Source organism: Haematobia irritans, chromosome 1, assembly GCF_050003625.1.
Source record: "Haematobia irritans isolate KBUSLIRL chromosome 1, ASM5000362v1, whole genome shotgun sequence".
NCBI lineage: Eukaryota > Metazoa > Arthropoda > Insecta > Diptera > Muscidae > Haematobia > Haematobia irritans.
Window position 1 is genome coordinate 219272 of NC_134397.1, and position 26855 is coordinate 246126.

General features: G+C 34.9%; 1 protein-coding gene across 1 annotated transcript in view; it reads left to right on the forward strand.

Annotated features, from left to right (window-relative positions):
- The window catches only part of osy (ABC transporter oskyddad), an 80428-nt gene extending 68646 nt beyond the window's left edge, over positions 1-11782 (forward strand). The window contains exons 6-9 of the mRNA XM_075288666.1: positions 2102-2529; positions 2612-2831; positions 10200-10377; positions 10445-11782. Coding sequence (XP_075144781.1) covers positions 2102-2529; positions 2612-2831; positions 10200-10377; positions 10445-11199 — 1581 coding nt within the window. The 3' untranslated portion in view covers positions 11200-11782. The remainder of the gene's footprint in view (positions 1-2101; positions 2530-2611; positions 2832-10199; positions 10378-10444) is intronic.
- Positions 11783-26855: the final 15073 nt, after the last annotated feature.

Sequence of the window (26855 nt, forward strand, 5' to 3'; positions counted from 1 at the left end):
TTGGCGCAGAAGCGATGAATTTAACATGGGCTTGTCATAGGACGGATTCAACAGCCGTTGCACTGAATTTGCATCACTTTTTAAGGTGTGATCCGAATTCATTGTTTTGGATGTGAATTAAAAAAGTTTGCGATATTTTGCTAAATAAATATTTTTTATAATTTTTTTTTTATGATTTTTAATACATTCTAAAGCTTTTCTGAAACGTTTGAATTAAAATATTTTGAAAAATTCGCAATATTTCTTGAATGGGTTTAGAATTTTTTTTTCACTTTTTAAGGTGTGATCCGAATTCATGGTTTTGGATGTGAATTAAAAAATTTTGCGATATTTTGCTAAATAAATATTTTTTATATTTTTTTTTTATGATTTTTAATACATTCTAAAGCTTTTCCGAAACGTTTGAATTAAAATATTTTGAAAAATTCGCAGTATTTCTTGAATGGGTTTAGAATTTTTTTCGACAAAATTTCATGAATGGTACCATTTTATTAATGTTTACTCTGTTTTTAACTTTTTAATGAAAAAAAAAATAAATTTACGCATTAAAAATAAGAAAAAAAGAGTTATAAATAATTGAATTAAAAGAACTTCCTGTGTAGTTCAAATAAAGAACATCTTTTAGAAGTGCTTGTAAAGTTGTGCCAACAATACCAACAATATTTGAATTCTTTTGCGAAGAATACGACATCACATTGGCAGTCATTTGAAATGGAATTCATGGCGTATAGATGTTTAGCTCGCCCCAATTTATTGTGAATGACTTGTTGTTGTCAATATTGTTGAGTCATTCTCTTTTGATGGCGTTGAATCTGAAACGTTAACATTGATGAGAATTGATGGCACTTTAGTTGTTTCCGACCAGCAGTTAAGATCCTTATCCATGTCACTTAAAAAAAGTTCTTGGAAAACCCTTTTCGGCCATAAACAAGCCGTTGAATTAAGAGAGGCCTCCACGCCTCTACGCCACAAAGACAGGGGTCAGATGGAATGTTTCCATCAAACTGGGGCAAACGCAATTTCACACTTCAATTTCGTGCCCGGAGTGGTTGCCATTTAGGTTAGTCGCTCTTTGATTTAATTTTGTTGCCTTTACTGCTTTACTGGCTCACGAAGGACAAAACGAAGAACTTTATCAATCTTCCAATAAAGTTCATTAATTACTCCGAACTGTGTTAGAGTAGCCAGGCAGGAACACTAAAGCTCGCCACACGAAGCATATCTCAGATGAGAAAAGACAAAAAAAGGCAGGAAACTTACGGTAATTTTTGACGGGCTAGGGGAAAAGGCACGTACACTCAATTTTGTTATAATTACAGTTGCTGACCACGAGAAATGTGGAAAGTTTTCGAACAGTGTGTGCACTCGCTATACCACATAGACCATGGGCTTACGAGAGAGATGTGATGCATCGAGGGCCATTGTTATGGTGGACTCCTCGCTCCATTTACTAATGGCTGGTCTTCAAGCCTGATGGAGAACAAAGGCCTCCTTTAGGCCAAAAAGTTAAACTTTTCCATTTTTTGGGTCGCTCACACATTTCCTTTTTGCCAATGGATCGCAATAGAGTGATGAAGCATAAGAGAAGTGAAAAGTTTGCATATCTTTTTGTCTATGCCAAAAGAAGGGTAAGATGTGGGTGCGGCATGACGATGTGTCTAGTCATGTTCGAACATAAATCAATTAAGTCAATTTCCGCCTGTTACCGGCTAAAATTTCCGGCAAGGAGTTGCAATGAAGACGTGAAACGTGAGATTCTTGTGTGTATGTGTGTCTGAATGGGCCATAGCGGGGATATTTGGGAGTTATGCAAAACCACGATTACACATTCGCTTCCATCCAAAACGAAAGCACCATCGCCCAACACTGAGTTGTCCAACATCAGTGTGGCTGTGAAGAGAAGCGAAAGGGGTAGGCAGCGAAAGTTCATAAAACTTGGCAATATTTCAATGTAGAAGTAGTTTATGTTCTGTTGATCCAAGTGGGAGGGTTAATCAATGTCGTGTGATTTATATCACCACGAAAGGGTGGATGCCCAACGCAAGACGTATACAAAAGGCTCTTTTTAATGATGTTTCTTCTTCTGCTCCTTATTTTCCAGATTGGACTTTTGCGTGGAGGTCGGATGCTGGCAGAAGAGTCACCCGAGTACTTGAGGCAGCAGTACAACGCAGAATCCTTGGAGGAGGTTTTCTTGAAGCTGGCAATTTTGCAGAATATGGGAAAACGAAGACGCTCGTCCATTGCTCAGGAAATTGTGGAGCAAGTTGGTGTGCCGGCCATTTCAAATCCTGCTTTGGATTTGTCGGATGAGCAAGGTGCTGCTGAAATATCGGGAGAATTTGGTGACAACATATCCATGTCGTCAGCCATTCGGGATCCCATAAGCTCTTCATCGGTACCAGCTCCACCCTTGCCACCAGAACAAGAGATGCCCGCATCATTCTGGTATAATTTACACGTAATGAGTTGGACTCATTTGCATGCCTTGACCTGGAAGAACTTCCTGTGGATGATACGAAATGTTGGGTAAGCCAGATCTAATATCCCCTCTGAAGCTCCTGCGCTATGATACTTCAATGACGATTCTTCTCCTTAATCCACATCGCAGTGTTATGATGTTCATTTTGGGCTTGCCCGTGATCCAGATTGTCCTTTTCTGTTATGCTATTGGCCATGATCCGACTGGTTTGAAGTTAGCCGTTGCCAACTATGAACTCTCAGAGGATATGATTGCGAAACAACACTGCCCAGTAACCATCGGTTGCAATCAGACAATGCTGAGCTGTCGTTATCTCGATATGCTGGTAAAAAATAAAAGCTACGTTATGGTAAGTGTGACCCCCTTCTCTACCCATCCTCACACATACACACCCATGCACACATTATTCTTAACTTATATAATATGAGCAAATGAAAATCGATACCCTTCGGCATATGGTTCACTAGCCACACAGACAATGCACCCAGAGTTACAACTCCACGTTCTGGCGTAGGTGTCAGTTCTCATAAACACACATACGCACATCGATACTTCCCACTTGTATTTACTCAATGAAATGTTTCGCAGAGAGCATTTGTTTCTATGGTCGACATACTTCTTGATAAAGAATTTAGTTAACAGTTGGTGCCTATTCATTTCAATCATTCATGGAAGAGATAGGATTTTGAGTCTGTTTTAGAGATTTAGGTAAATATCCAAGTTGTGTCAATGTGTAGGTCAACAGTAATGGGCGAAAAAATAATATCATGTGCAATTTTAGGCTAATTAAAACCAGGAAAAAATATTGATATAACGAAACTACTTGAGAATAACACCGTGTCTCTCCTGTTCCTGAAAGATAACCAAATTTCATACATTTTGAAGTATGATTATTTTTATACCCTCCACCATAGGATGGGGGTATATTAACTTTGTCATTCCGTTTGTAACACATCGAAATATTGCTCTAAGACCCCATAAAGTATATATATTCTGGGTCGTGGTGAAATTCTGAGTCGATCTGAGCATGTCCGTCCGTCCGTCTGTTGAAATCACGCTAACTTCCGAACGAAACAAGCTATCGACTTGAAACTTGGCACAAGTAGTTGTTATTGATGTAGGTCGGTGGTATTGCAAATGGCAATATCGGTCCTCTTTTACGTATAGCCCCCATATAAACGGACCCCCAAATTTGGCTTGCGATTGCTCTAAGAGAAGCAAATTTCATCCGATCCGGCTGAAATTTGGTACATGGTGTTAGTATATGGTCTCTAACAACCATGGAAAAATTGGTCCATATCGGTCCACTTTTACGTATAGCCCGCATATAAACGGACCCCCAAATTTGGCTTACGATTGCTCTAAGAGAAGCAAATTTCATCCGATCCGGCTGAAATTTGGTACATGGTGTTAGTATATGGTCTCTAACAACCATACAAAAATTGGTCCATATCGGTTCATAATTACACATTGCCCCCATATAATGTGTAATTATGAACCGAAATATTGCTCTAAGACCCCATAAAGTATATATATTCTGGGTCGTGGTGAAATTCTGAGTCGATCTGAGCATGTCCGTCCGTCTGTTGAAATCACGCTAACTTCCGAACGAAACAAGCTATCGACTTGAAACTTGGCACAAGTAGTTGTTATTGATGTAGGTCAGTGGTATTGCAAATGGGCAATATCGGTCCTCTTTTACGTATAGCCCCCATATAAACGGACCCCCAAATTTGGCTTGCGATTGCTCTAAGAGAAGCAAATTTCATCCGATCCGGCTGAAATTTGGTACATGGTGTTAGTATATGGTCTCTAACAACCATGAAAAAATTGGTCCATATCGGTTCATAATTACACATTGCCCCCATATAAACCGATCCCCCGATTTGGCTTGCGTAGCCTCTTAGAGGAGCAAAAGTCATCCGCTCCGATTGAAATTTGGTACACGGTGTTAGTATATGGTCTCTAACAACCATGCAAAAATTGGTCCATATCGGTCCATAATTACATATAGCCCCCATATAAACCGATCCCCCGATTTGGCTTGCGGAGCCTCTAAGAGAACCAAATTTCATCCGATCCGGCTGAAATTTGGTACATGGTGTTGGTATATGTTCTCTAATGACCATGCAAAAATTGGTCCACATCGGCCCATAATTATATGTAGCCCCCATATAAACCGATCCCCAGATTTGACCTCCGGAGCCTCTTAGAGGAGCAAAAGTCATCCGATCCGATTGAAATTTGGAACGTGGTGTTAGTATATTGTCTCTAATAACCATGCCAAAATTGGTCCATATCGGTCCATAATAATATATAGCCCCCATATAAGGCGATCCCCAGTTTTGACCTCCGGAGCCTCTTAGAGGAGCAAAATTCATCCCATCGGGTTGAAATTTGGTACATGGTGTTAGTATATGGTCTCTAATGACCATGCAAGAATTGGTCCATATCGGTCCATAATTATATATAGCCCCCATATAAATCGATCCCCAGATTTGTCCTCCGGAGCTTCTTGAAGGAGCTAAATTCATTCGATCCGGTTGAAATTTGCAACGTGGTGTTAGTATAAGGCCACTTATAACCATGCCATAATTGGTCCATATCGGTCTATAGTTATATATAGCCGATCCCCAATCGTACAAAAATTGGTCCATATCGGTTCATAATCATGGTTGCTACTCGAGCCAAAAATAATCTACCAATGTTTTATTTTTATAGAAAACATTGTCAAAATGTTATTTCTATAGAAAATTTTGTCAAAATTTTATTTCTACACGCAAAAAAATAATTCTTTCCTCCCAATCGAAATTTTAGACAAACAAAGTTCGTTTCTCATTTGCTTTTCGCTGTAAGTAAGTGTATTTGGAAGAAAAGTATATACTTTTTGTGATAAACGTTTATTCTTTTCCAGGATTTCATAAAGACAAACTCAAAAAAAAAAAAAACAAAAAAAAAACATTCTTTTCTTGCTAATTGCATTTTCCCTTACATCTTTCTCACATCCACGGGGTTTTTTAGTTCTTAACACCTTTTCCTGTAATACCAACAATGTAGAAGAAATTATATGATTTTATAAATTTAAACATTTTTTTTTACCTTTCGCCTGGACGGAGAATCGAACCGCGGACCATGCACTTTGTAAGCCAACACACTAACCACTGAGCTATGTACCTGTTATGGTCACCAATAGATAATTACCCATATAAGTTATATTTATATAGCATAGCTTGCGGCGCCCACGAACCAAATAAACAAAGTTTATTTAACAGAAACAAACATTTAGTTTGGCACCGTGGAGCAGTGGTTGCTACGTCCGACTTGCATGCCAAGGGTCGTGGGTTCGATCCCTGCTTCGACCAAAGTTTTTTTATTTTTGTTTTTTTTTATTTTTTTTTTTTAACATATATTCCAGATATGTTCGGAAGATTCCGAAAAAATGTTCAACATTACATTGTAGTATATTAAATTTTTAACTATAAAATGTGTTTTATTAAAGACCTAAAGTCAGAAAAGAACAGTGTTTGATATAAACGAAATGGACTACGTTGTTGTTTCAAAAATAACTTTTTTTATTGAAAAAATAAAAATTTTGTAACAAACGAATTTTTTTGGTGATAAAAGTTTAAAATTTTCGAAGCAATTCAAAAAACTCTAACAAAAGAAAAACGTTTTCGGTACACGTTTTCCAAACGTTTTTTTTCTTTGCGTGTATAGAAAATTTTGTCAAAATTTTATTTCTATAGAAAATTTTGTCAAAATTTTGTTTCTATAGAAAATTTTGTAAAAATTTTATTTCTATAGAAAATTTTGTCCAAATTTTATTTCTATAGAAAATCTTGTCAAAATTTTATTTCTATAGAAACTCAAAATTTACTTTTTTTATACAAAATTTTGTCAAACTTAATTATATACGTATTTAATCGGCCTTCTTAGTTTAATATATACATACTACGTATGGACTACCTTGCAATTTAGAAGATAGTGTTAGGAAGTTTTAAGCTACCTTGCCATCGGCAAGTGTTACCGCAACCCAAGTAATTCGATTGTGGATGACAGTCTTCAGTAGAAGTTTCTACGCAATCCATGGTGGAGGGTACATAAGCTTCGGCCTGGCCGAACTTACGGCCGTATATACTTGTTTATGTTGACTTTTCTACACGCTCACAAAAAAGCGCATCTGTAACATATACTCCCAAACATATTTTGCTTCAAGCATATACATTTTTGGGTATTGCCCAAACATTTATATGTTTGATCTCTTCCAATATATAATATGTTTGAAAGCATATTGGTCTAAACAATATATGTTTGGGTAGTCTAAGTCCCAAACATTTTGTATTTTTGCATCCAAATTCAATAATGGTGTCTTCCAAAAAACAATATGTTATTATGTGAACATATAATATGTTTGGAAGCATTTTGCACCCAAAAATATTATATGCTTAAAAAAATTCTCCCAAACAATATTGTGCTCAAAATTTTATTTATTTATTTATATATTTACAATCATAATGAATTATGAAAATAAACAGGTAATATAGGTGCTAACAACATAGGTTTTCGACCTGAATGCTCAAAATTTTGTTTCTGCCCAATTGTATATTCCCCCACATCTTTCTCACTTCCACGAGATTTTTTAGTTCTTAGCACCTTTTTCTGTAATACAAACATTGTAGAAGAAATTATTCAATTGTATGATTTTTTTAATTTTACCTTTTGCCGGACGGGGATTCGAACAGCGGACCACACAGTTTGTAAGGATCAAAGAAGTAGCTGATCAATTGCCCAAGGAAAAATAAAATGTTAATTTTGTAATAACAAGCAACAACCCCCAACTTAATTCAATATCGCTCCCTTTTAAATATCGCTCCAAGCTACTAAACACATATATGTTTATAGGCTATTTCTAAATTAATATATGTTAGCATCCAAGCATATTATATTTAAAAACATTTTATGTCCCAAACATAATATGTTCTAACATATTAACATATATGTCCCAAACATGTTATGCTAGTTTATGAACATTATATGATTGCACTCAAAAATATTGTGTTTAAAAATTTGTGTTCCAAACATATAATGTTTATAGCCAAACATATGAAAAACAGTCTTTTTCATCCGTGTATATACTTTTCATATTTTCATATTTTTTTATGGGCGAAAAAATAATATCATGTGCAATTTTAGGCTAATTAAAACCAGGAAAAAATATTGATATAACGAAACTACTTGAGAATACCACCGTGCCTCTCCTGTTCCTGAAAGATAACCAAATTTAATACATTTTGAAGTATGATTATTTTTTATGTTGACTTTTCTATATACTTTTCATATTTTCATATTTTTTCTCAGTGTAAGCCATTTTGCCAATTTATTCTTAAAAAACAAAAACAGAAAACGAATTATGCAAATATATTGCGTCGTTTTTAAGTTATTCGGAAATATGCTAAATTTCTGAAATTTCCAACATTGAAAGTGCAACAAAAAATTTACTTTCATTTGTTGCACAATCTCGTACATGGTCACAACCTCGGTATATCGAAAAAGCTCATAAAAGCTGATGTACGGTGTCGCCTAACACATAGACAAGATTGAGGAGAATAAAACTAGTCATGAAATTGTTGATGCCACCCTGTTCAATTCTTAAGTTATTTGCCAGACCAACCTACAATTTCCAGCAAAATTAGGAGCAAATAATTTTGCCCACCACTGTAGCAATGCGTGTACGTGTTCGTTATTGCGTCCTTGCAACATGGCACAATCTTGTAGTGAGGTGTATAAAGAAGATGTAACATCGTCAGGTAATTTGATTCAATTTGTCAAAATGTTAATGCCATGTTATGGACAGACCAGGACACGTTGTTAAACACGACAGGGATAGCAATAACACACAACAGGCCAAGTAGCAGTGGAAACATCTGACAATGCTCTTGGCTCAACTATGTGGACCACACAAAAACCAAGTGCTAAATCTTTAAGTGTTTCATTTAGTGCTGCAGGTTATGACCATTTAGCCTCATTCCATATCGCCAGGCATGGACCATTTCGTCCGTTACTTGTCCATCATTCGGACAACTTCCGAGGGATAAAATTGACAACATTAAGCCCCAAAATCCTCCTATACTCGGCGAGAATAGAGCATACTCTCCTGCAGTATGTCTTCATTTGACCAAGACAAATGGCGAAATAAACGAGAAGTAGCAGAGGCTAGAAGGTCCTTTCCAAAGACGAACGCACAAACACACGCACACAGACTCGCTACCTACAATGCCATGAACTCCCAGATAGGTAATAACCAAATTAAGAGTATTAGCCAGCTAACACCCAACCACCATAGCGTTGGATGTGACATCTTTTATTTCGTAATGATTTTGACAAATTACTTGGCCAAACAAGGCAAGACGATGGTAATTCTCTGCTGCTGTGTCTTTGGGTAAATTGGAAATCGATGTAGCTGTGGTGCCATAAAACCCCATAAGTAATTAAAGGCTCAAGAGTAATTGTAATCCGACAAAACTATTCCCCAAAGTTTTTGACTAGGGTTTGCGTTAACTTTCCCGCAAAGAGTTTTTGTAATCGATGGGACCAGGATCATTGAAGTGTGCAATGTTCCTAAAGACATTGCCCCAAAGAAAGAACACTCAGAAAAAAGATACATAACTCCTTTCAGATAGTTATTGTCCAAATATGCTAAACTCGTTCATTACAGTGTTAGGTCTAGCATAAAAATAATGACTAAATTCCTTTGAATGGCTCGCCCACATTGGATTCTGAAGTAAAGTGGATTAATCTTAATCTTAATTAATCTGCATTAAATGTTGAGAGCAGCTTTTGCATGGTTACGGCGAAAATGTACGACAGAAAACTAGGACATTTGATTTCTATAGATCATCTCTCAAGCACTATGGAAACATTCAGCAAGTTCTTGATTTTCCCAAAAGAAATCCAAATTTTTATTCACACTACGATTCAAAGCCCTACATTACCATTATATATGGCATTATATATTTTTGAAAAAGTTATTTTGGGTCTCCGCTGTAGCCCAATAACAAAATTCAAGCTCTTCTGAGCCTACTATTAAATGAGCGAAAGTATTAAAAAAAAGTTGCAAAAGAAAATTATCATATGGCCAGGTCAGCTCATTAGTGCACTTAACGACCGTATTAGACGGACGGACAAAAATACCTTGGGCAACGTACGGAGCTCAAATTTGCCGTCGTTAATTTGAAACGTTAAAACGCTTTTAGCTCGCGACAAACGCCCTCGCATGCCCAAATACACACACACACTCATACTCAAAATATTGTATGTCCTCCATGTGGGAATCACGGCCATTTCAATTCACTCGACATTTAAAAGCATTTTTTGGATTTAAGCTAATGTTTCATGTGAGCTGAAGGCAATGAAAAACCCATGACGAATTTAATCTCATTTGGGCACGGTTATAATGCCTTTGTATAAGCCAAAGATGAGGACGGGTACGAGTGGTGAATAAGGAGTCGGAGGTATAAATGCACCGAGACATTTTTCTATAAGAAATGGGAAAGAGGTTTTGCCTCAACCATTCAGGTGTCACATGAAGAAAAAAAACCAACTCCTTGTTTGTCATGAAGTAGGAAATGAAATTGTGAATGAAGGAATAAGCGCCCCGACCAGATCCTTTGATTTATTTATTAAAGTTTGTTTTCATTTTCACTCTCTGTACATTTAGACCTTCACGAACAGCGACGAGGAAGCCCATGAAATGGTTAGGAGAGGCAAGGCTTGGGGCTCCCTAGTATTTCGCAGCAACTACTCTGATGCATTGGTTGAACGTACGGAAAGTGCCCGTTATACCGATGATGCCACAGTGGAAGCCTCCGATTTGGATGTGAGGTTAGACATGTCAAGTAAGTGTTACGTTTCCTTCTCCAAGTTAGAATCAATTGTGATTTAGTCTTGCATGCTCTTTTACAGATCAACAGATTTCCACACTCTTGTACAGGGACTTGCAGTTCACATTCTTCGACTTTGTAGAGAACATGCTGATTGACTGCGATTTGAATCCCAAATTGGGACGAGTGCCTGTTGACTGGAATAACCCCATTTATGGCTTTAACAATCCAAACTTCACAGATTTTGCAGCCCCTGGTGTTATTCTAACCATCATTTTCTTTTTGTCTGTGGCCGTAACTTCGGGCGCCATGTTGATAGACCGCAACGAAGGCATGCTGGAGAGGTGTTTGGTAGCTGGAATCACAGGACCCGAGATCTTGCTGTCTCAAGTTCTCACCCAATTCACCGTTATGTTTACCCAAATGATCTTTGTACTTCTTGTCAGTTTCTACTTCTTTGAGTTGACGGTTGTGGGCAACATGTGGCTTGTAGTGGGTCTGTGCCTATTGAATGGTCTGTGCGGTATGTGCTTCGGTTTTGTAATTGCATGTGCCGTGGACACTGAACGTACCGCAACCTACGTGGCTATGGGTTCCTTCCTACCCATTGTAATGCTGTGTGGTATAATCTGGCCTATTGAGGGCATGTATCCCTTGCTGCAGTTCATCACATTCTTCTTGCCGCTAACCAAACCCACAGAGTCATTACGATCAATATTACAACGTGGTTGGGATATATCGAACCCTTCAGTGTACGCTGGATTTATTTCCATTTCATCTTGGGTTGTAGTCTTCCTTGTTCTAAGTATTCTGCTGCTCAAATTTAAAAAAGGCTAAACTTTGGCCACGTACCCTCCGCACTCTTATTATTCTGTACATAGACTCACACACACACACAAGGATGAAAACATCTGTATCTATGCGTTTCGGCAACAACCTATAATGACATATAATCGTCACTTCTCATATACACAACGACACACTTCTCGGTATAAGTAACTGATAGTCGGTACTTAATTAGTATTTAAATATTTCACTTTCTCTGAAATGTGAACTGCTCTAGCTTGTAAGTAATAAATATCTTTCCATGTGGTAGGGTCTCATTCAAACGCAAATAATCATCACACACACACACTGTTATCATTAGGCAGCTGTCAGTCCTTATCCCTCCCATAAAAGTGGCCTAGAGCTGGGGGTGAGGGCGTATTCATAGAAAAGCACGGTCGACCAAATTGAGGTTGATTTAGTTTTAAGGCATCTTTCCAAACAGACAGGGACAACACTTAGTTTAAGGCATACCATTTTACTTCACTCCGCGTGATTTTGGCCAACAGATCATAAATAAAAACATATGAATGTACACATGAGTGCGTGTGTGACTTCACTCTCTCACACACAAGTATATTCACAAATAATACCATTTTAGTGTTTCCTTATTCGCATTCTATGCTAGATACCTTGTGGAAGAAGCGGGCGGCTGCTTAGGCTATTCGTGGCCAGCTGGCCACATTGAGAGGTAAGTATCGAAGCATTTGACTACCAACACCCACCCACCCACTGCCATTAGAATGCTAATAAAAATGCTAAAATATTACAATTAATTCTTTGCTGGAGCTAGATAATAAATTCACAGACTTGTCGGTCGGCTGGTATGGTATGATGGTAATGCGGGTGTAGGCATTGGTGATGCTGTTGCCAACTAAATGCTCAACAATTGACTTTTTGAACTCTTCGCCAGTGTATATGATGTTCCCGGACAGAAAGTTCAATGCCATATCTTCGGTGATTAAATATATCACACATACACACACACACACTATTTAATGTAGAAACTTTGGTCTTCGTCACTGATTTTACGCAAACATAAAAAGATTCGACAGAGTTTTACGATCTGACCTGGTAGCGAATAACCCAACAATATTCGTAAATTCGGTGGAATCGTTTGTTAGAGTTCTTCTAACAACTTTGGTAATAGTATCGAATGTCCAATGATCCAAAATCAACTTGAATTGTGTCATAGTTAAAGAATAATGCGTTCGGTTAGAGGCGTGCACGTGACACGAAACTGTCGTGACTCACAGGTGAGTCATGAGTCACGCTCATGGCAACGGCGTGAATATGCGTGAGCGTGATTAACATACCAAAATGACGTGCGTGAACCAAAATGACGAATTGCGCTCTCGAAAATAATCCCGCTCACAAACATAAAGCGCTTAAGAATTAAATTCATTTACAATTTTAGTGACACCTGGGATGTTAAGAGTTTAATAAAGCTCTAGATTTAAATAATGCTCATGTTTTCAGACACGTCGCTAAGGTAAATTACTCATAAAATTATGCGTGAGTCACGGCGTTTTCGTGCATGAATACAAAATTTTCTTTTCGTGAGTGTGCGCGAGTCCTACCAATCAATATCGTGCGTGAATAAGATTTTTCAGTCGCGAGATTGCGTGAGTAAACTATTACTCACGTGCCCACCTCTACCTTCGATATGAAGCGAATTTTCGTCACATATAACAACCATAAGAAGATGCGACAGAGTTCTTCTTATGGTTGTATATGAAATGTTTTGTCTTGTCTTAAATTCGTGTTCTACATGGCAGAAAACGCCATATGAAATTGAGAGCTAAAAATGGATGCATGCACAGACAACCTCGACTAGATTGATTAAGGAAACCATTCTGAGTCGATCATTATATATAATGTGTGGTCTAGGCAAATTATTTTTAATATGTTGTGTAAATATTTTGAAAAAATAAAATATGAGTTTGTACATTTTTAAAAATTTATGGACGCTTCCATACGTTTATGTTACGTAATATATTTTTTTTGTAAATAATTGTTATTAAATTATGAAATTTTTATTATTGTGCACTCAAAAAAAGTGAATTCTCTAAACGGGGAAAAATTATACACAAATTAAGCATAAAGATTTACTATATTCGTATCTTTCACAAAATAGTTCATTATTTCTTTAAATTTGTAAATTTTACTATAAATGCATCCATCATGAACTTCGTATGTCAATAAAGACATTCTTGCAATTTTTAACACCAATTTTTATGTCTAATAAATTTTCTTGAATTTATTGAAAAATATTTACTTATTTTTGTGATATCGGCCTAATGCCAGCGTTTGTAATACTGTTTAGTTAACATTTCTTTTTTTTAATATTCAAAATTTTCTAAAATTAACCAAAGGTTTTCTTCGTAGTGGTTTCACTGTTTTTTCAGGGTGCATGAACTCTTTCATAAAATTAATGAAACTTTACATGGTATATCCAAAACCACTAGTTTTTTCTTAGCGTGAGAGAGACACAACATGGAGTTACTCTCATATGTTTACAATATAAACCTATAATACGACAAAAAAACACAACGTTTTTTAAGGCAACACGTGTCTGCGTGTTTGTGGTTCTCAGTAGATTTTGAGTCGCCGCGTTATAAGATAATGTTCTTTATTTGCTGGACATTAATGCGGTTTTTAATAAATGGGTTCATACATTTTGACCAAAAGAAAAGTTACATTTAATGCATGACGGTTTTCGTTATCAATACAAAGATTAAAAACTTCAAATTGTTAAATATTGTATCAATGAGCCACAGTAAGCCTTCTATGAAAGAAATAACTCAATAGATGTTAATGTAACAGAAGATATAAAGACAATTATTTTCTCTTCTTCTATATAAAGTTTTATAGCTAAATACAGGTAAATATCACGGTTTATTAACCCACTGCTAGTGTTTATGTACTGTCATATACAAATAAAATCGTAGTCCACAGTGTCCTGAAGACAGCATAATTTCGAATTTTCATAATCTTGGCAGAGCTGTGTATTGAACAAACTGTTGCATCCGATTATTAGACATATTAGCATAGATTGTAAGCGCTATAACTGAAATTTGGTCCTAAATGTATCCTTAGTGTAATTACTTGTTTCTTTGGCTTGGCCACACAAAAATGCATTTTTGTGTGAGTGAGTGGCTTGTATTTGCATGATTTGACATCAGATTTGTTCACTAAATTTCTTATAACTTTGTCATTTCTCTTACTTACGTTACGTTACTTACGTTAGAGTATCATCTATACGACCATTCAATGGTTTGTACTTTTCTGGCGGAAAAGCGTCACTGTAAAACATGCTTTTTTTAGAAAATTTGCCCTTTTTGATATCGATATTTTTTGAGCCAGTTAACTTATAGGTAGTAGTACTCTCTTTATTTTCTTAAGTTATACATTTACAAATCAATACAATCTATTTAACAGTAATATATTTAGGTATCTTAGGATATAAAAAATAATTTAGTTGTAAGAATACATGACATTGACATATGGTCTTTAGTCATCAAGCTTCTTTCTTTCTGTGGAAATAAGTTGTTTAAAAATTGAATTCATGTAAAAGTTGTTCTCTGTATTGGATACAAGTTCTAATATAATAAGCTAAACCCTTCCAAGCAATTAGGAGACCATCTAAAGCATAAATTAGATCATTTTCGGTAAGCAAAACCTTTTTAAAGTGCGTGAGTCTAAATTTTTTTAATGCAAGACAATGGCTAGGAAATGTTGTAAGTTTTCAGTTTCAAACATCTTGCACATAGAACATCAGCGGTTTACGGTCTGTTGAAATATATTGCCATTCAATTCAATCAGGTCACTTCTATCTTTGAAGATCCACATAATTTCTTCCTGAGAGAAGAAATTATGTGGAACTGAGCGCTTGAAGGATTTAATTTTTTATAAACCTTTGAGTTTCTCTTGCTTGCCTATTGTAATTTTTAATATTTTCTAATCGCATGTTGTACAGCAAAAAATCACATCTCCGCATACAGTCAGACTTCGAATTTATCTCCATTCTCCCAACGTAGTGTTTTAGCATTAATTTATTTATGGCTTCTGCCCAAAATATTCCACTTTGTAATTTTTTTGCAAGTTGATGAGGAAGTCGTTTTTCATTATAATCAAAAATAATTCGGAACAAATATTTCATATGTGTTCCCAAGGTAAATATCTGGCCATTTTTTACGCCAGTTTCCAGCATGAGTACATATGTGGGCGTTCATTTTGGCAATCTAAGATTTTTTTTCAAAAAGTATAGAAAACAATTCTTAGATTGCCAAAATGTACGCCCATATATGTACTTAACTTATTACAGATTCAATTATATACGGTTATTTAAGTGCCAATAATCGGACATTTCTAACTCGAGATCGAGTTTAGTGAAAAAAGAGCAAAAATCTAAAAATAACGTGATATCTCAAAAAATGTTCCATAAATTTTTTTTAAATTTTTTTTTCGAAATCTGCAGATCAAAATACATAAGAAAAGTCACCTCTCGTCAAATGTACATTTTGAGTGTAAACTAGTGTAATCGGTCGTTTAGTAACTTCATTTCATCATATCATCGTCATCATCACCGCCATAGCCATAGTCATCAGCATTGCCATTACCATCATGGAGAGTCTTCAAGTTTTTGGCTACAGAATAAAGTGTTACTTACGTCTGGCTGTATCCAGTAGTAACAGATGGTAAACATCAAGTTAATTGAGCAATTAATTAACACACCATTTTCCGGGTTCGGGCATGTTCTACATCCTGGCGGCATAGGCAAAAGCAGTAAAAACAGAACAACAACAGTAGCCGCAGAATGGGAGATATGATTCGAAACTGTGAGCCTTTGTCTGATGTATGTTTAAGTATAACGAAAGAGCATCGACCACAACCAATTGTAAAAATACTTTTCGAATTGCGAAACTTCAATTGTGTCCGTCCATATTGATAATAGGCCAACAATCGAAAAGAAGAAGAAGAAGAAATAGACTTTACGTTACCATAGGGCAGATTTGTAGAACTTAACACTCACATGTAATCACATGCTCGTATGTCAGACCATCACCCACACACACACGCAGAGAGGAATTCATATTGGCAATATGGGCAATATGATATCCAATGAAACGGGACATTTTTCGTTGTGAATTCGAGCCATAAATGTTTAACAAAACATTACAACAATGTTAACTTTTGCCAGCCACATGTCCCAAGTATGAACAAATTCGATATCTTTGACCATCCAACCCACAAGAAATTTCCCAACAAACCTCATACACCCAGTGATTTGGAGAAAGGGATCGTACAACTATACAAAGTGATTTTATGGCCAACATTTTGGTGATAACTCGAAACGGGTTTCTCAATGGCAAGCGAACAATGATACTAAAATAAGCCATTAAAACTTAACGGCCTTAGCACACTGGGCCATCAGATGGTACTCCAAGAAGTCAAATAGGATGACTGTGATATAATGAAATAGCTACAGCATTACAGTTTCAAAGTTTTAATCATAGCGATTACAAGTTTAAACCCCAATGCAGCTAATTCCAATTAACATAATTAGACTTTAGTCAAGCCACGTACACCTTACGAAATTCCCAAATGAAGATGTAAACACATCTGCCAAGCTCCATAGAAAACTCTCATATCACCGAATTTTTTTATGTAAATCGTATCAAAAAATGTTATCGAACTACAGAAATTTATTGTTCTTTTTTACATCACAACAAGTTTTGAAACTTTTGATTAAAACATTTTGTATTTTCAAACAGATAAATATTCACAGAACTGGTTTTCTGTACCCTAAAAGTCTTTGAGAAATGAGATCAAAGCTTGGATTGGGGCTAATTAGTGCGATAGGACGGAGAAGTCTTTATTTTTTTAACATGGTCATTCCAGGATTAAGACAACTCTTCATAATATAACAAGGGTTAGGATTGGGGCTAACTAGTGCGATAGGACGGAGAAGTCTTTATTTTTTTAACATGGTCATTCCAGGATTAAGACAACTCTTCATAATATAGCAAGGGTTTATTATTTACACGACAGACGTTCATATGGATTATGTTCAGTCACAATTATCAAACTCTGCAAAGAAATATGAACACCAACAAAGATAATAACAATTAATGGCAATTTTGGAAATACAAGAAAACTTCATTGGTCCCAGAAAAGATATAATGTCGCTATAGTGATCAGCAGACAAATAAATCATAAGCCAAACAGATATATTTATAGATCAATGCGTAATGCATACACAACTTTAGTTGCAAACATCTGATGCTCCGTTTCTTACAAATAATAGAACTGCAACGGAAATAATATAAGTTTTCAAAGTATTCCAAAAAATTTTCGAAAAATTTGGAAAGATCAATATGTGTAGATATATAACATTTTTACTACAAAATATCAAGATGTGTCATATATGCGGTGTAAAGCCATTCGTTCTTCAGAAAAGAACAGCGCTTCATATACACAAAAAATAACCGCAAATAAATATTAACAACTTTAGTTGTATATAAAAACTCCTGATGCTCAACAAATTTGTCTTTTGAATATGAGGCATTTGTTGTTGAAATGGGTTTGTAGATGCTTGACAGAGAAAACTGTAAAAACATTCTGAATTTTCAACAAATTGGTTTGTTGAGAAAATAGTTAACAGCTATAGATATGAAAACAAAAATAACAAGACTGGTGACGCATAACATACATCGCTGAGAATGTGTCCGAAAAAGTGTCTAAAAAGTATGCGAAGAATACCGTTAGAACGAAATAAGCAAGAGCACGTATGAAAAAATATAGAAAAGCATATATTTGTTGGTTTCTTAAATGTGTTTGTTGTACAACGTCTTTATATAAATTCTTTGTTTATTTGTATGTTCGGGTAAGCTCGGAAACGGCTGAACCGATATACTTGAAATTGGTAGAGAACGTGGACAGAGATCATGTGGTGAAAATTGGGTACCCAATTTTCTGACATTTTGTCACGGAGGGGGACCTGGCCAACATTTTTTAAGTACAGTGAAAAAATAAACTCCGGGATCTCCTCTTACCCGACATTTTGAGTAATGGAGAAAATTTTCTTGATTTTCTTGAAATTTCAGGGAAGTTTGAGGTTGTCTCTGAACGACAAACGCCACATTTTTTTGTCGATATTTGATCGGGGAAGGGGTTGTTTTGTTGCTTATTTACCAAGGCAAACAGATCACATTTTTGTTGAAGACACCAATAAATTTGTTACAGATCATAAATATACGTTCAACAAACCATATACAAATATTTTCGTTCAAATTCAATTTTCGTTCAAATTCGTTAAAAATATTTGTTGAGGGTTAAACGTAACGTTCAACAACCAACAATTTTTTAATGTTTCGTGCTCAACAAATTACTTACAAATTAGATTGTTGAGAACACAAATTATTTGTTGCCTTCTGATGGCAAGGATTGCTAACAACTTATCAGAGAGAATGAAAATACAAGAAAACGAAAAACGCTCTTCTACAAAAACAACCAATGTCAACCGTATAGATGTCGCACAATGCCTACAGCTTTGGTATTACCGACGTTGAGGTCGAAGCGCTGTTTTGATAAATTCTTTATAAAGGCATCGGCAGTTATAATTTTAAATTGCCAGCTAAAAAATTTAATGGAATGAAAACATTTATAAAAAAGAACATTTATTAGAACAAAGTAGGTTCGAAATCCTATTTCCCTTACGTTTCGTAAAGCCGGCAGAGAACTGAACTGGGTGACGCTGACGCAAACTGTATGATATTTGAGAAAGCGCCGACAAAAACTGCATGATATTAGAGAAATTTTCCTCATGACTGTCAGTTCGCTTCACAGTTTCGTTCCCTTGTCTTTTTATTTTCTCTGAACTTATTTGTAATAATGGTTATTAAAATTACAAATTAATGTGTTGCAGGAAAATTAACAAATTTTGTCGTTGGTTTTCCAAAAAAAATTATTGGTTCTCAAACTTATTTTTATCTGTGTATAAACGAAATTGGCTTTGGTTAATAAACTGTAACAGAAGAACAACGTTTACTACAACCGTTTTCCAAACGTTTTAATTTTGAGTGTACATTATACATTGGCAATATGTATCACACCTTGTTACACCCAGAGAATGTGGCCATAAACTTTCCTTATGCCGATTGAGCAGTTTTCGCATTCTTCCGAGCACATTTACTAGCCCACTATTTGTCTCCTGTCGATCAGTTTAACCCTCCAAAATGTTTTCAATGGTGATTTATTTGCTCTCAGAAATTCTGATGAAATTTCTTAGTGTTTTAATTTTTCTCGAAATGGTTTTACTGCAATGTGAAATATCCCTTTATTTTATTTTTATCTCATTGATAAAGGGACCTCTTTCTAATAGCCGACTCTGAAGTAGTACCACGATGGTTTATCTTCTCCAAATGGTAGCTCTCACTCACTGTTTATTTATTTTAACTCATTCCGAAGTGCCTTTTGCATTAAAGTAGGTGTTAATTTCGAGTTTAGCGCCTAAAATATAAAGCGCCTAAAATAAATCTGAAAAAGCAGAATAACATTATAGCTTTTTTGATAAACGTTATTATAACTTGAAGGAGAATGATGCAAAGCAACAATTTATATACTTTAGTAAAGAGACGTAACCGTGAAAAGCTTCAAATTTTAGCACCATTGTTTGTCAAATTGATTTGGGCAAAACCCTCTAGATTGCTAGGCGGCTAGATAGATGATCGATTCGGAATTGCAGAGAAACTATCATCCAATCATAAGAATAAATTAGGTAAATAACCCACTGTGAATTACACTCGAACCTCCCGAAAAAAAGGTTTTGATTGTTGACCATTGAAGATATTAAATTTTGTAAAAGAGAACGCCCTTAAAACATACTAATATCAATTTTTATACCCTTCACCACTACTGTGGTACAGGGTTATAATTTGTGCATTTGAATGTAACGCAAAGAAGGAGTAGTCTGAGTATACCGAATTAGAATTAAATTCTGAGTCCGTCTGTATGTTCATATATTTTTTGTGCACATTACAGCTCACTGTTTAAGTCCGATCGTCCCCAAATTTAGCGTAGGTTTTTACTTCGGGTCAAAAAAATTCCGATTGATTTTGGAAAAAATGGGTTCAGATCAGTTAAGATTTAGATGTAGCTCCCATACATATCTTTGGCCCGCCATGAATTTAATTAGCCGCAGAAGTCAGTGTTTCATATGGATTTGTTTCAAATTTTGCAAAAGGTGTACAATTGAGGGTATCTTTCAAGTGTGCCAAGTTTGATTGGAATCGTTTCAGATTATATATATAGGTATCTGAGAATATAAACCTTTATATAGTCCAAACAAATTTGAAGAATTTGAGATGGTATCAAAAAGAGGTGAAGGGTATAATATAGTCGGCCCCGCCGGAAAAGAATCAAACGTGGTTTCTTTTACTGTGGAAAATTTTCACACGGTTTGTGGGACCACAAAAAACAAAATACAACAACATGGGGGTTTGCGATTTCATTATGCAAATGGTAACACATCGCCACCACCTCTTTCGTGGGTTCATATTAACTTTAGATGAGATCTTTTCATTCGTTTTTAGATCACTGTGTTCTCTTTTGCTGGCAATATGTGTTTTCAGTGATGTATAAAAAAACTGAGGAAAGTCAACAAAACGTTTCTGTGTATGGAGTATTGATCCGCAAACGGTGTGTAATTGTACCAAGAATTTGCTAGAGAGATCTACCTCACTCATCGCTTCACAAGTATATCTATGTGTGACCTTCTAAATCACTTACTTTTGTACCTTCAATTTCTCCAGATGGCCATGTTTCGTCACGGTGAAAAAATTAACGTAGTGACCCAAATGTTCCAAACAACACAGCACCATTAAAAGTAAGCGTACGAATCGAATGGTTTCAATTTTGAGCCAAAGTTTATGGAATGTCACCCCAAATAAAAAGTAACGTAATTATTTAATTTTCTTTATCTGCGAGCTATATATAAAGTATTTTACTACCAGAGCCCTACATTTATATAACATTCCAGTCAAGCAATTATAGTCGCAACCTTTTATGAAGTGATGTTCTCAGGAATCTCTTAACTATGAGATATTCTTTTAACCTTATACGAATGGAATAATGTTGTACCATGGGAATATTCCAATGGAGGTTAACTTAATACTTTAGGACTCCATACGATACATTCGTGAGTTGACTACAATTGGGTTCATAGACTCCACGGCGCTTCCCACCAGATATGCAGTCGCATCAGGTCTCTGCTTCAGTATTGGTGCCGAGCATTATAGTTTCATACTGTCGAACAAAAAGTGGATATAATCCGGCCTTACCTCAAAGTACTATGGCATACTTTCCTTTCATACGACTGCAGTGTATGTAAGTTCCGGCTGCGACGATCTGTACAAGCCTGCCTAATTAGTTCATCCCCTATTTGGCTTTCACATATACGTCAAAGGAGTTATTGTATAGAAATGTATGAACATTAGGATGATTCGACTTTGAAAAATGCCTTTCATATTATTTCAATCTCGAAATTAATTAATACAATTACTTTATAATTAAAACTACTTCAATCACGACAATAATAATATCAGTCACCGAAGACAATTAAAAAATTTAAGTGATTCAAATAAATTAAAAAAATTAAATTACATAAAAGTAGAATGATTCAATCAATTTCTGTGATTGATTTTTGTTCTGTTTATATATTAATTGTATCAATTTAAATACATAATTTGCCAAATTCATTTAAAGTTTTAAATAAACTATATTTGTTTTTGTGTAATATAAACAATTTTGGTGCTATTTACGGTACTCATGTTCAAATTCAACTTCGCTATTTTCTTAGTCAATGACCTAACATCTATTTTATAGTTTAGCAAAAACTGGTAAGACGTGATAATTTAAATTCTACTCGCAAATCCATTCGACTAAATTTTTTTCTACTTTGATACGACTCTTTGAGCGCAATGCATCCATTGGACCGTAATTATGCTTTGGTTTTTGATCCACGTTAAAGCACCGTCGCATACCGCATTAATTCCTCGAGAGTTATTCCTCAACAATGCAACCAATATCGTTTCACAAGGCTATATAATTTTGTCAACTACACACACTGTTAGAAAAATATGTTTTTCATATGTTCCGATATAAACAAAATGTGTTTCGGGTACAATTTTTAAACACAATATATTTAAGTGCAAACATGTAATGTTCCTAAACTAACGCTAAATGCTTGGGACACATATGTTAATATATTAGAATATATTATGTTTGGGGCATGAATGTTTCATAAAAATAATATGTGTGAATGTAAACATATATACATTTACAAATTTGTAGTAAACATATATATGTTGTGATATTTTATTCAGAGAGCGTCAGAGAGAGAGAGAGTATAGAGAAAGAAATAGAGATAGAAAAATGGGAGCGTTGACGAAAGATATCAACATAACACAGCGAGAGAATCAAAAGAGAGCAATTTCTGTGAAACCGCTTGTATGTTGTTTCGGAAAACTGTTTTATGATAAGGCCAAAAATTTGATGTGCTTAAGTCTATATATTATTTTATTTATTTGAACACACACAATTTTTTTCTTGATTCGTTAAAATCGGAACTTACGAGGAGTAAGTCAAAATATTCAGGCAAAGGAAATTGAAAAAAAAAACGGTGGAACATATACAAAAATTACAAAGGGATCTTCATAAAAATAACAAATGGGCACTATATTCTTTTTAGGGTTGGGACAATAAAATGAAAAAATAGTGAAAAATTAAACAGTACAATGTATAAAAACAAAGTTTAGTTCCTCTTTATTAATAAGTAGTCCAAGAGGAATTGACGGACACCTTCAAATATAAAAGCGGGCATTAAGTTCGAGTTTTGCAGCTAAAACAATCGAAAAAGGTTATTTTCTTTAAAATTATTTAAAAAAAGGCAAAAGGCATAATTCCAACTTAATACCGGCCTTAAAGGTAAAAATGAAATTAAGTCCAAAATTTCAAGCATTTATACCGTTTTTTGTTACAAAATTGTTATTTTTGCAATAAAAAAATAATATTTTATCCAAAAGCTTAGTCCATTTCGTTTATATCAAGCAGTGTTTCTGACTGTAAATCTTTAATAACCCACATTTCGAAGTTTCATTATACAAATTTAATATAGTATAAATATAAATGTGTAAATTAAAAAAAAATGGTGCTCGGTCGGAGCTAACCACTGCTCCACGTGGCCAACAAATGTATGTTTCTGCTAAATAATGTTATGTTTGCATGGGCTCGTGGGCGCTGCAAACTATGCTATATAAATGTAACTAATAACTATAACAGCTACGTAGCCCATTGGATAGTATGTTGGCTTACAAACGGTATGGTCCTGGGTTCGATTCTCCGTCCAGGCGAAAGGTAAAATTTATAAAATTGAATAATTTCTTCAACATTATTTGTATTACAGAAAAAGGTGCCAAGAACTAAAAAAATCGTGGAAGTAAAAATTATATGAGGGAATGAGCACAATCTTCTTTGGGAAAATTCTTCCAAGCGTATAATATTTTTGGGCTCAAAATGCTTCCAAACATAATATGTTCACATAAAACAAACGTAATAATGTTTCAGCAGTATCCAATAATATATGTGCTTCCTGCAAAATATGTTTGGAACATATGTTAGAGAAGCGATTTTTTTTGAGGGTGCAGTAGCGGATTCTCAAATACATTGCAACTAATGGACTTTTCAAAGATACAATATCCATGAACGTCTCACTTCTACAAGAACCCAGGCAGAAATTCTTAATACCTATAGATATGGAGCGCTGTCACAGCGTTGGAAGCTAATGTTGAAACAACGACTGCTAAACAAATTTATTGAAAAAGCTTATTTTGCACAAAATGTTTTAAAGTTTTTTAATGAGTAATGTAGTGTTGATATAAATCGAATTTAATTAGCATCAAGCACAGTCGAAATGGCATAAGGGAGTTCGATAAAAACAAACAAAACAAGTATATACGGCCGTAAGTTCCGAAGCTTATGTACCCTCCACCATGGATTGCGTAGAAACTTCTACTGAAGACTGTCATCCACAATCGAATTACTTGGGTTGCGGTAACACTTGCCGATGGCAAGGTATCCTAAATTTCAGCCGAATCGGATGAAATTTGGTTCTCTTAGAGGCTCCGCAAGCCGAATCGGGGGATCGGTTTATATGGGGGCTATATATAATTATGGACCGATGTGGACCAATTTTTGCATGGTTGTTAGAGACCATATACTAACACCATGTACCAAATTTCAGCCTATATCGTTTACGGCCCTAGGTCCATACATGTTAGTAATTTATTTTATTTGCATTTTTTTAATTAAAAACTTATTTTTTTAAATTGAACAATGGTAAATTTTGAGCAATAAATTAAAATTTATATTTTCGCGTTTGTTCCAAGATGTTTCCAACTCATAATTTCGTTTTATTTGCATTTTAATGTGTCGAACCAAACGCGTAAACGACAAGTAGGGACCTAGCGCTGTCAATGATTTAATGTTCACAGCAGCCAATTTCCCATCTTCTAAAGTTTATTGTCTTTGGTAACAACGCTATCTATTCCCGATTATACGTAGTTGTTAAAGGGAGTATACCGATAAGTCTTCTCCTGAGATCGATTACTATCAGACTACAATACATTCAGCGGTCGTCTAATAGCACGAATTATATAATGTCACACCATTTCGTAATTTTAGAAAACTATTATTGAAGTGCAATACAAAATAAAACACAGGATAGTTTATTTGGGGTAATATTTTAAAAATTAAACAAAATTCAAAAAAAAAAAAAAAATAGTATCCAGGGTAACATTCGTACTATTGGACATTCGTAGAAACGAAGGTACGTACACCCAGAAAAAAGTGACCCCTTCTTTAAGTTAAAATGAACTCATTGTGAAGAAAGTTGAACTTCGTATAGCGCCAAAGACATTTTTATTTGTTTGAACGATGTGATTTTCGTAGAAATTAGGAATAATGCATTCCATATATTAATTAACATTTTCCTATATTTATATACCACTATACTACAGAATGAAAAAATTTAACTAATTTGAATTCATATATGGAATGATTTTATTGAAATTTTTTCATTCATTTCGACAAATCTTACACATTTGTGGTAAAACTTTTACTTCATAATTAGAACTGCTTACCTTCGTTTTTAAATACAATTTTATTTATTTCTATAAGCAATTTTATCTCCAATAAAAGACATGTTTTATTAATATATTGAATATATTTATTAAGAATCAACATCATCGAATCTCTTTGAAATATTAGTTTATTATTCCACTATTTCCAATTTCCGTGTGATATTATCAACTGTAAAACGAAATTTTTTTTCTTCTTGTACTTTTCACTTTTAATAAGTTGCTGCCTAACGATTTTGTCCTCCTTTTACAATTTCAATACCTACAAATATAAAAAATCATAAAACATTTTTGTTGCAAAAGGTTAGCGTCACTGAATATTACCTGATAATTGAAGATTCCAAAATGAAGACAAATGAAAGGGTTGTTATTCTGCTGGTGTTTTCTTTCTTTATACACTATCACGAACATTGATAGATTTATTTAAAAAAAAACGAAAATTTTTCTCACTAATTTAAAATAACAAATATTTTATATATTTTATTTGTTATTTATTATATTATTTTACCATATTATTTTTTAACAATCTCTCCGTATACCAAAACAACGCGATTCCAACTAAAAAAACAACCGACGCGCAAATATATCGATTACACCCAGGCGCAAACACATCGATTACGATGACAGGTATCGATTACAGGTAGACAATAGAAATTTAGGAAAATTTCCTATATTCTAACAAGTGTGTTTCCTTAAGTTTTGAAAGGATTGCATACTTCTTAGTACGAATGAACTAAAATATTTTTCTATGCCAAGTGTTGTTCGTATGTATGAAAAACTTTCTATTATAAAGGAAGTCGCAATTATCATTTTATAAGAAATTTTACTAATTTTGAAGAAACTTGGTTTTAGTTCGGTTTTTGTTTATTTTTACGAATGCTTTGTTATCGGTGAATAAAATTTTCTTTTTCAGTAGTAAATTCTTATACCCAGCGAAGAAAATAGTATGAGTAAAATTCCATGCCTTATTCTAGTTAATGAACTATTCCTAACTGCTTACAGTTTAGGATTTTTTTACTGAAACGAGTAAATTTAATTATTTTTCACAGGAATTTACCTTAATGGAAATAAAATGGATAAACTATATTGATGAAAATTTTTTCCTTTAGTTTCGAAGGCACTTTTTTCTGGGTGTACTATTCGACATCCACTGTATATTAATGAATTTTATTCATGATTTTATACGGACCGTTGTAGCCCAAAGTTTCATTCGTTTCGTTGGGGTAATTTCAACAACGGATGGACTGACATAGCTAGGTCAACTCCGAATTTCGCCTTGACAAAGAAAATATTGGGTCGTAACATAATTTCGTTTAGTTTTGCTGCTTTTCGTCGAGGTAAAACGAATAGGCGGAGCCACTCGGACCATATGGCCACAACACAAAAATGGTTCGCGAAATGACAACTTTGACCATGAATACACGCCTCGTAGCGGACGACTTTCAGAATTCGACTAAGACCATCTGAAGG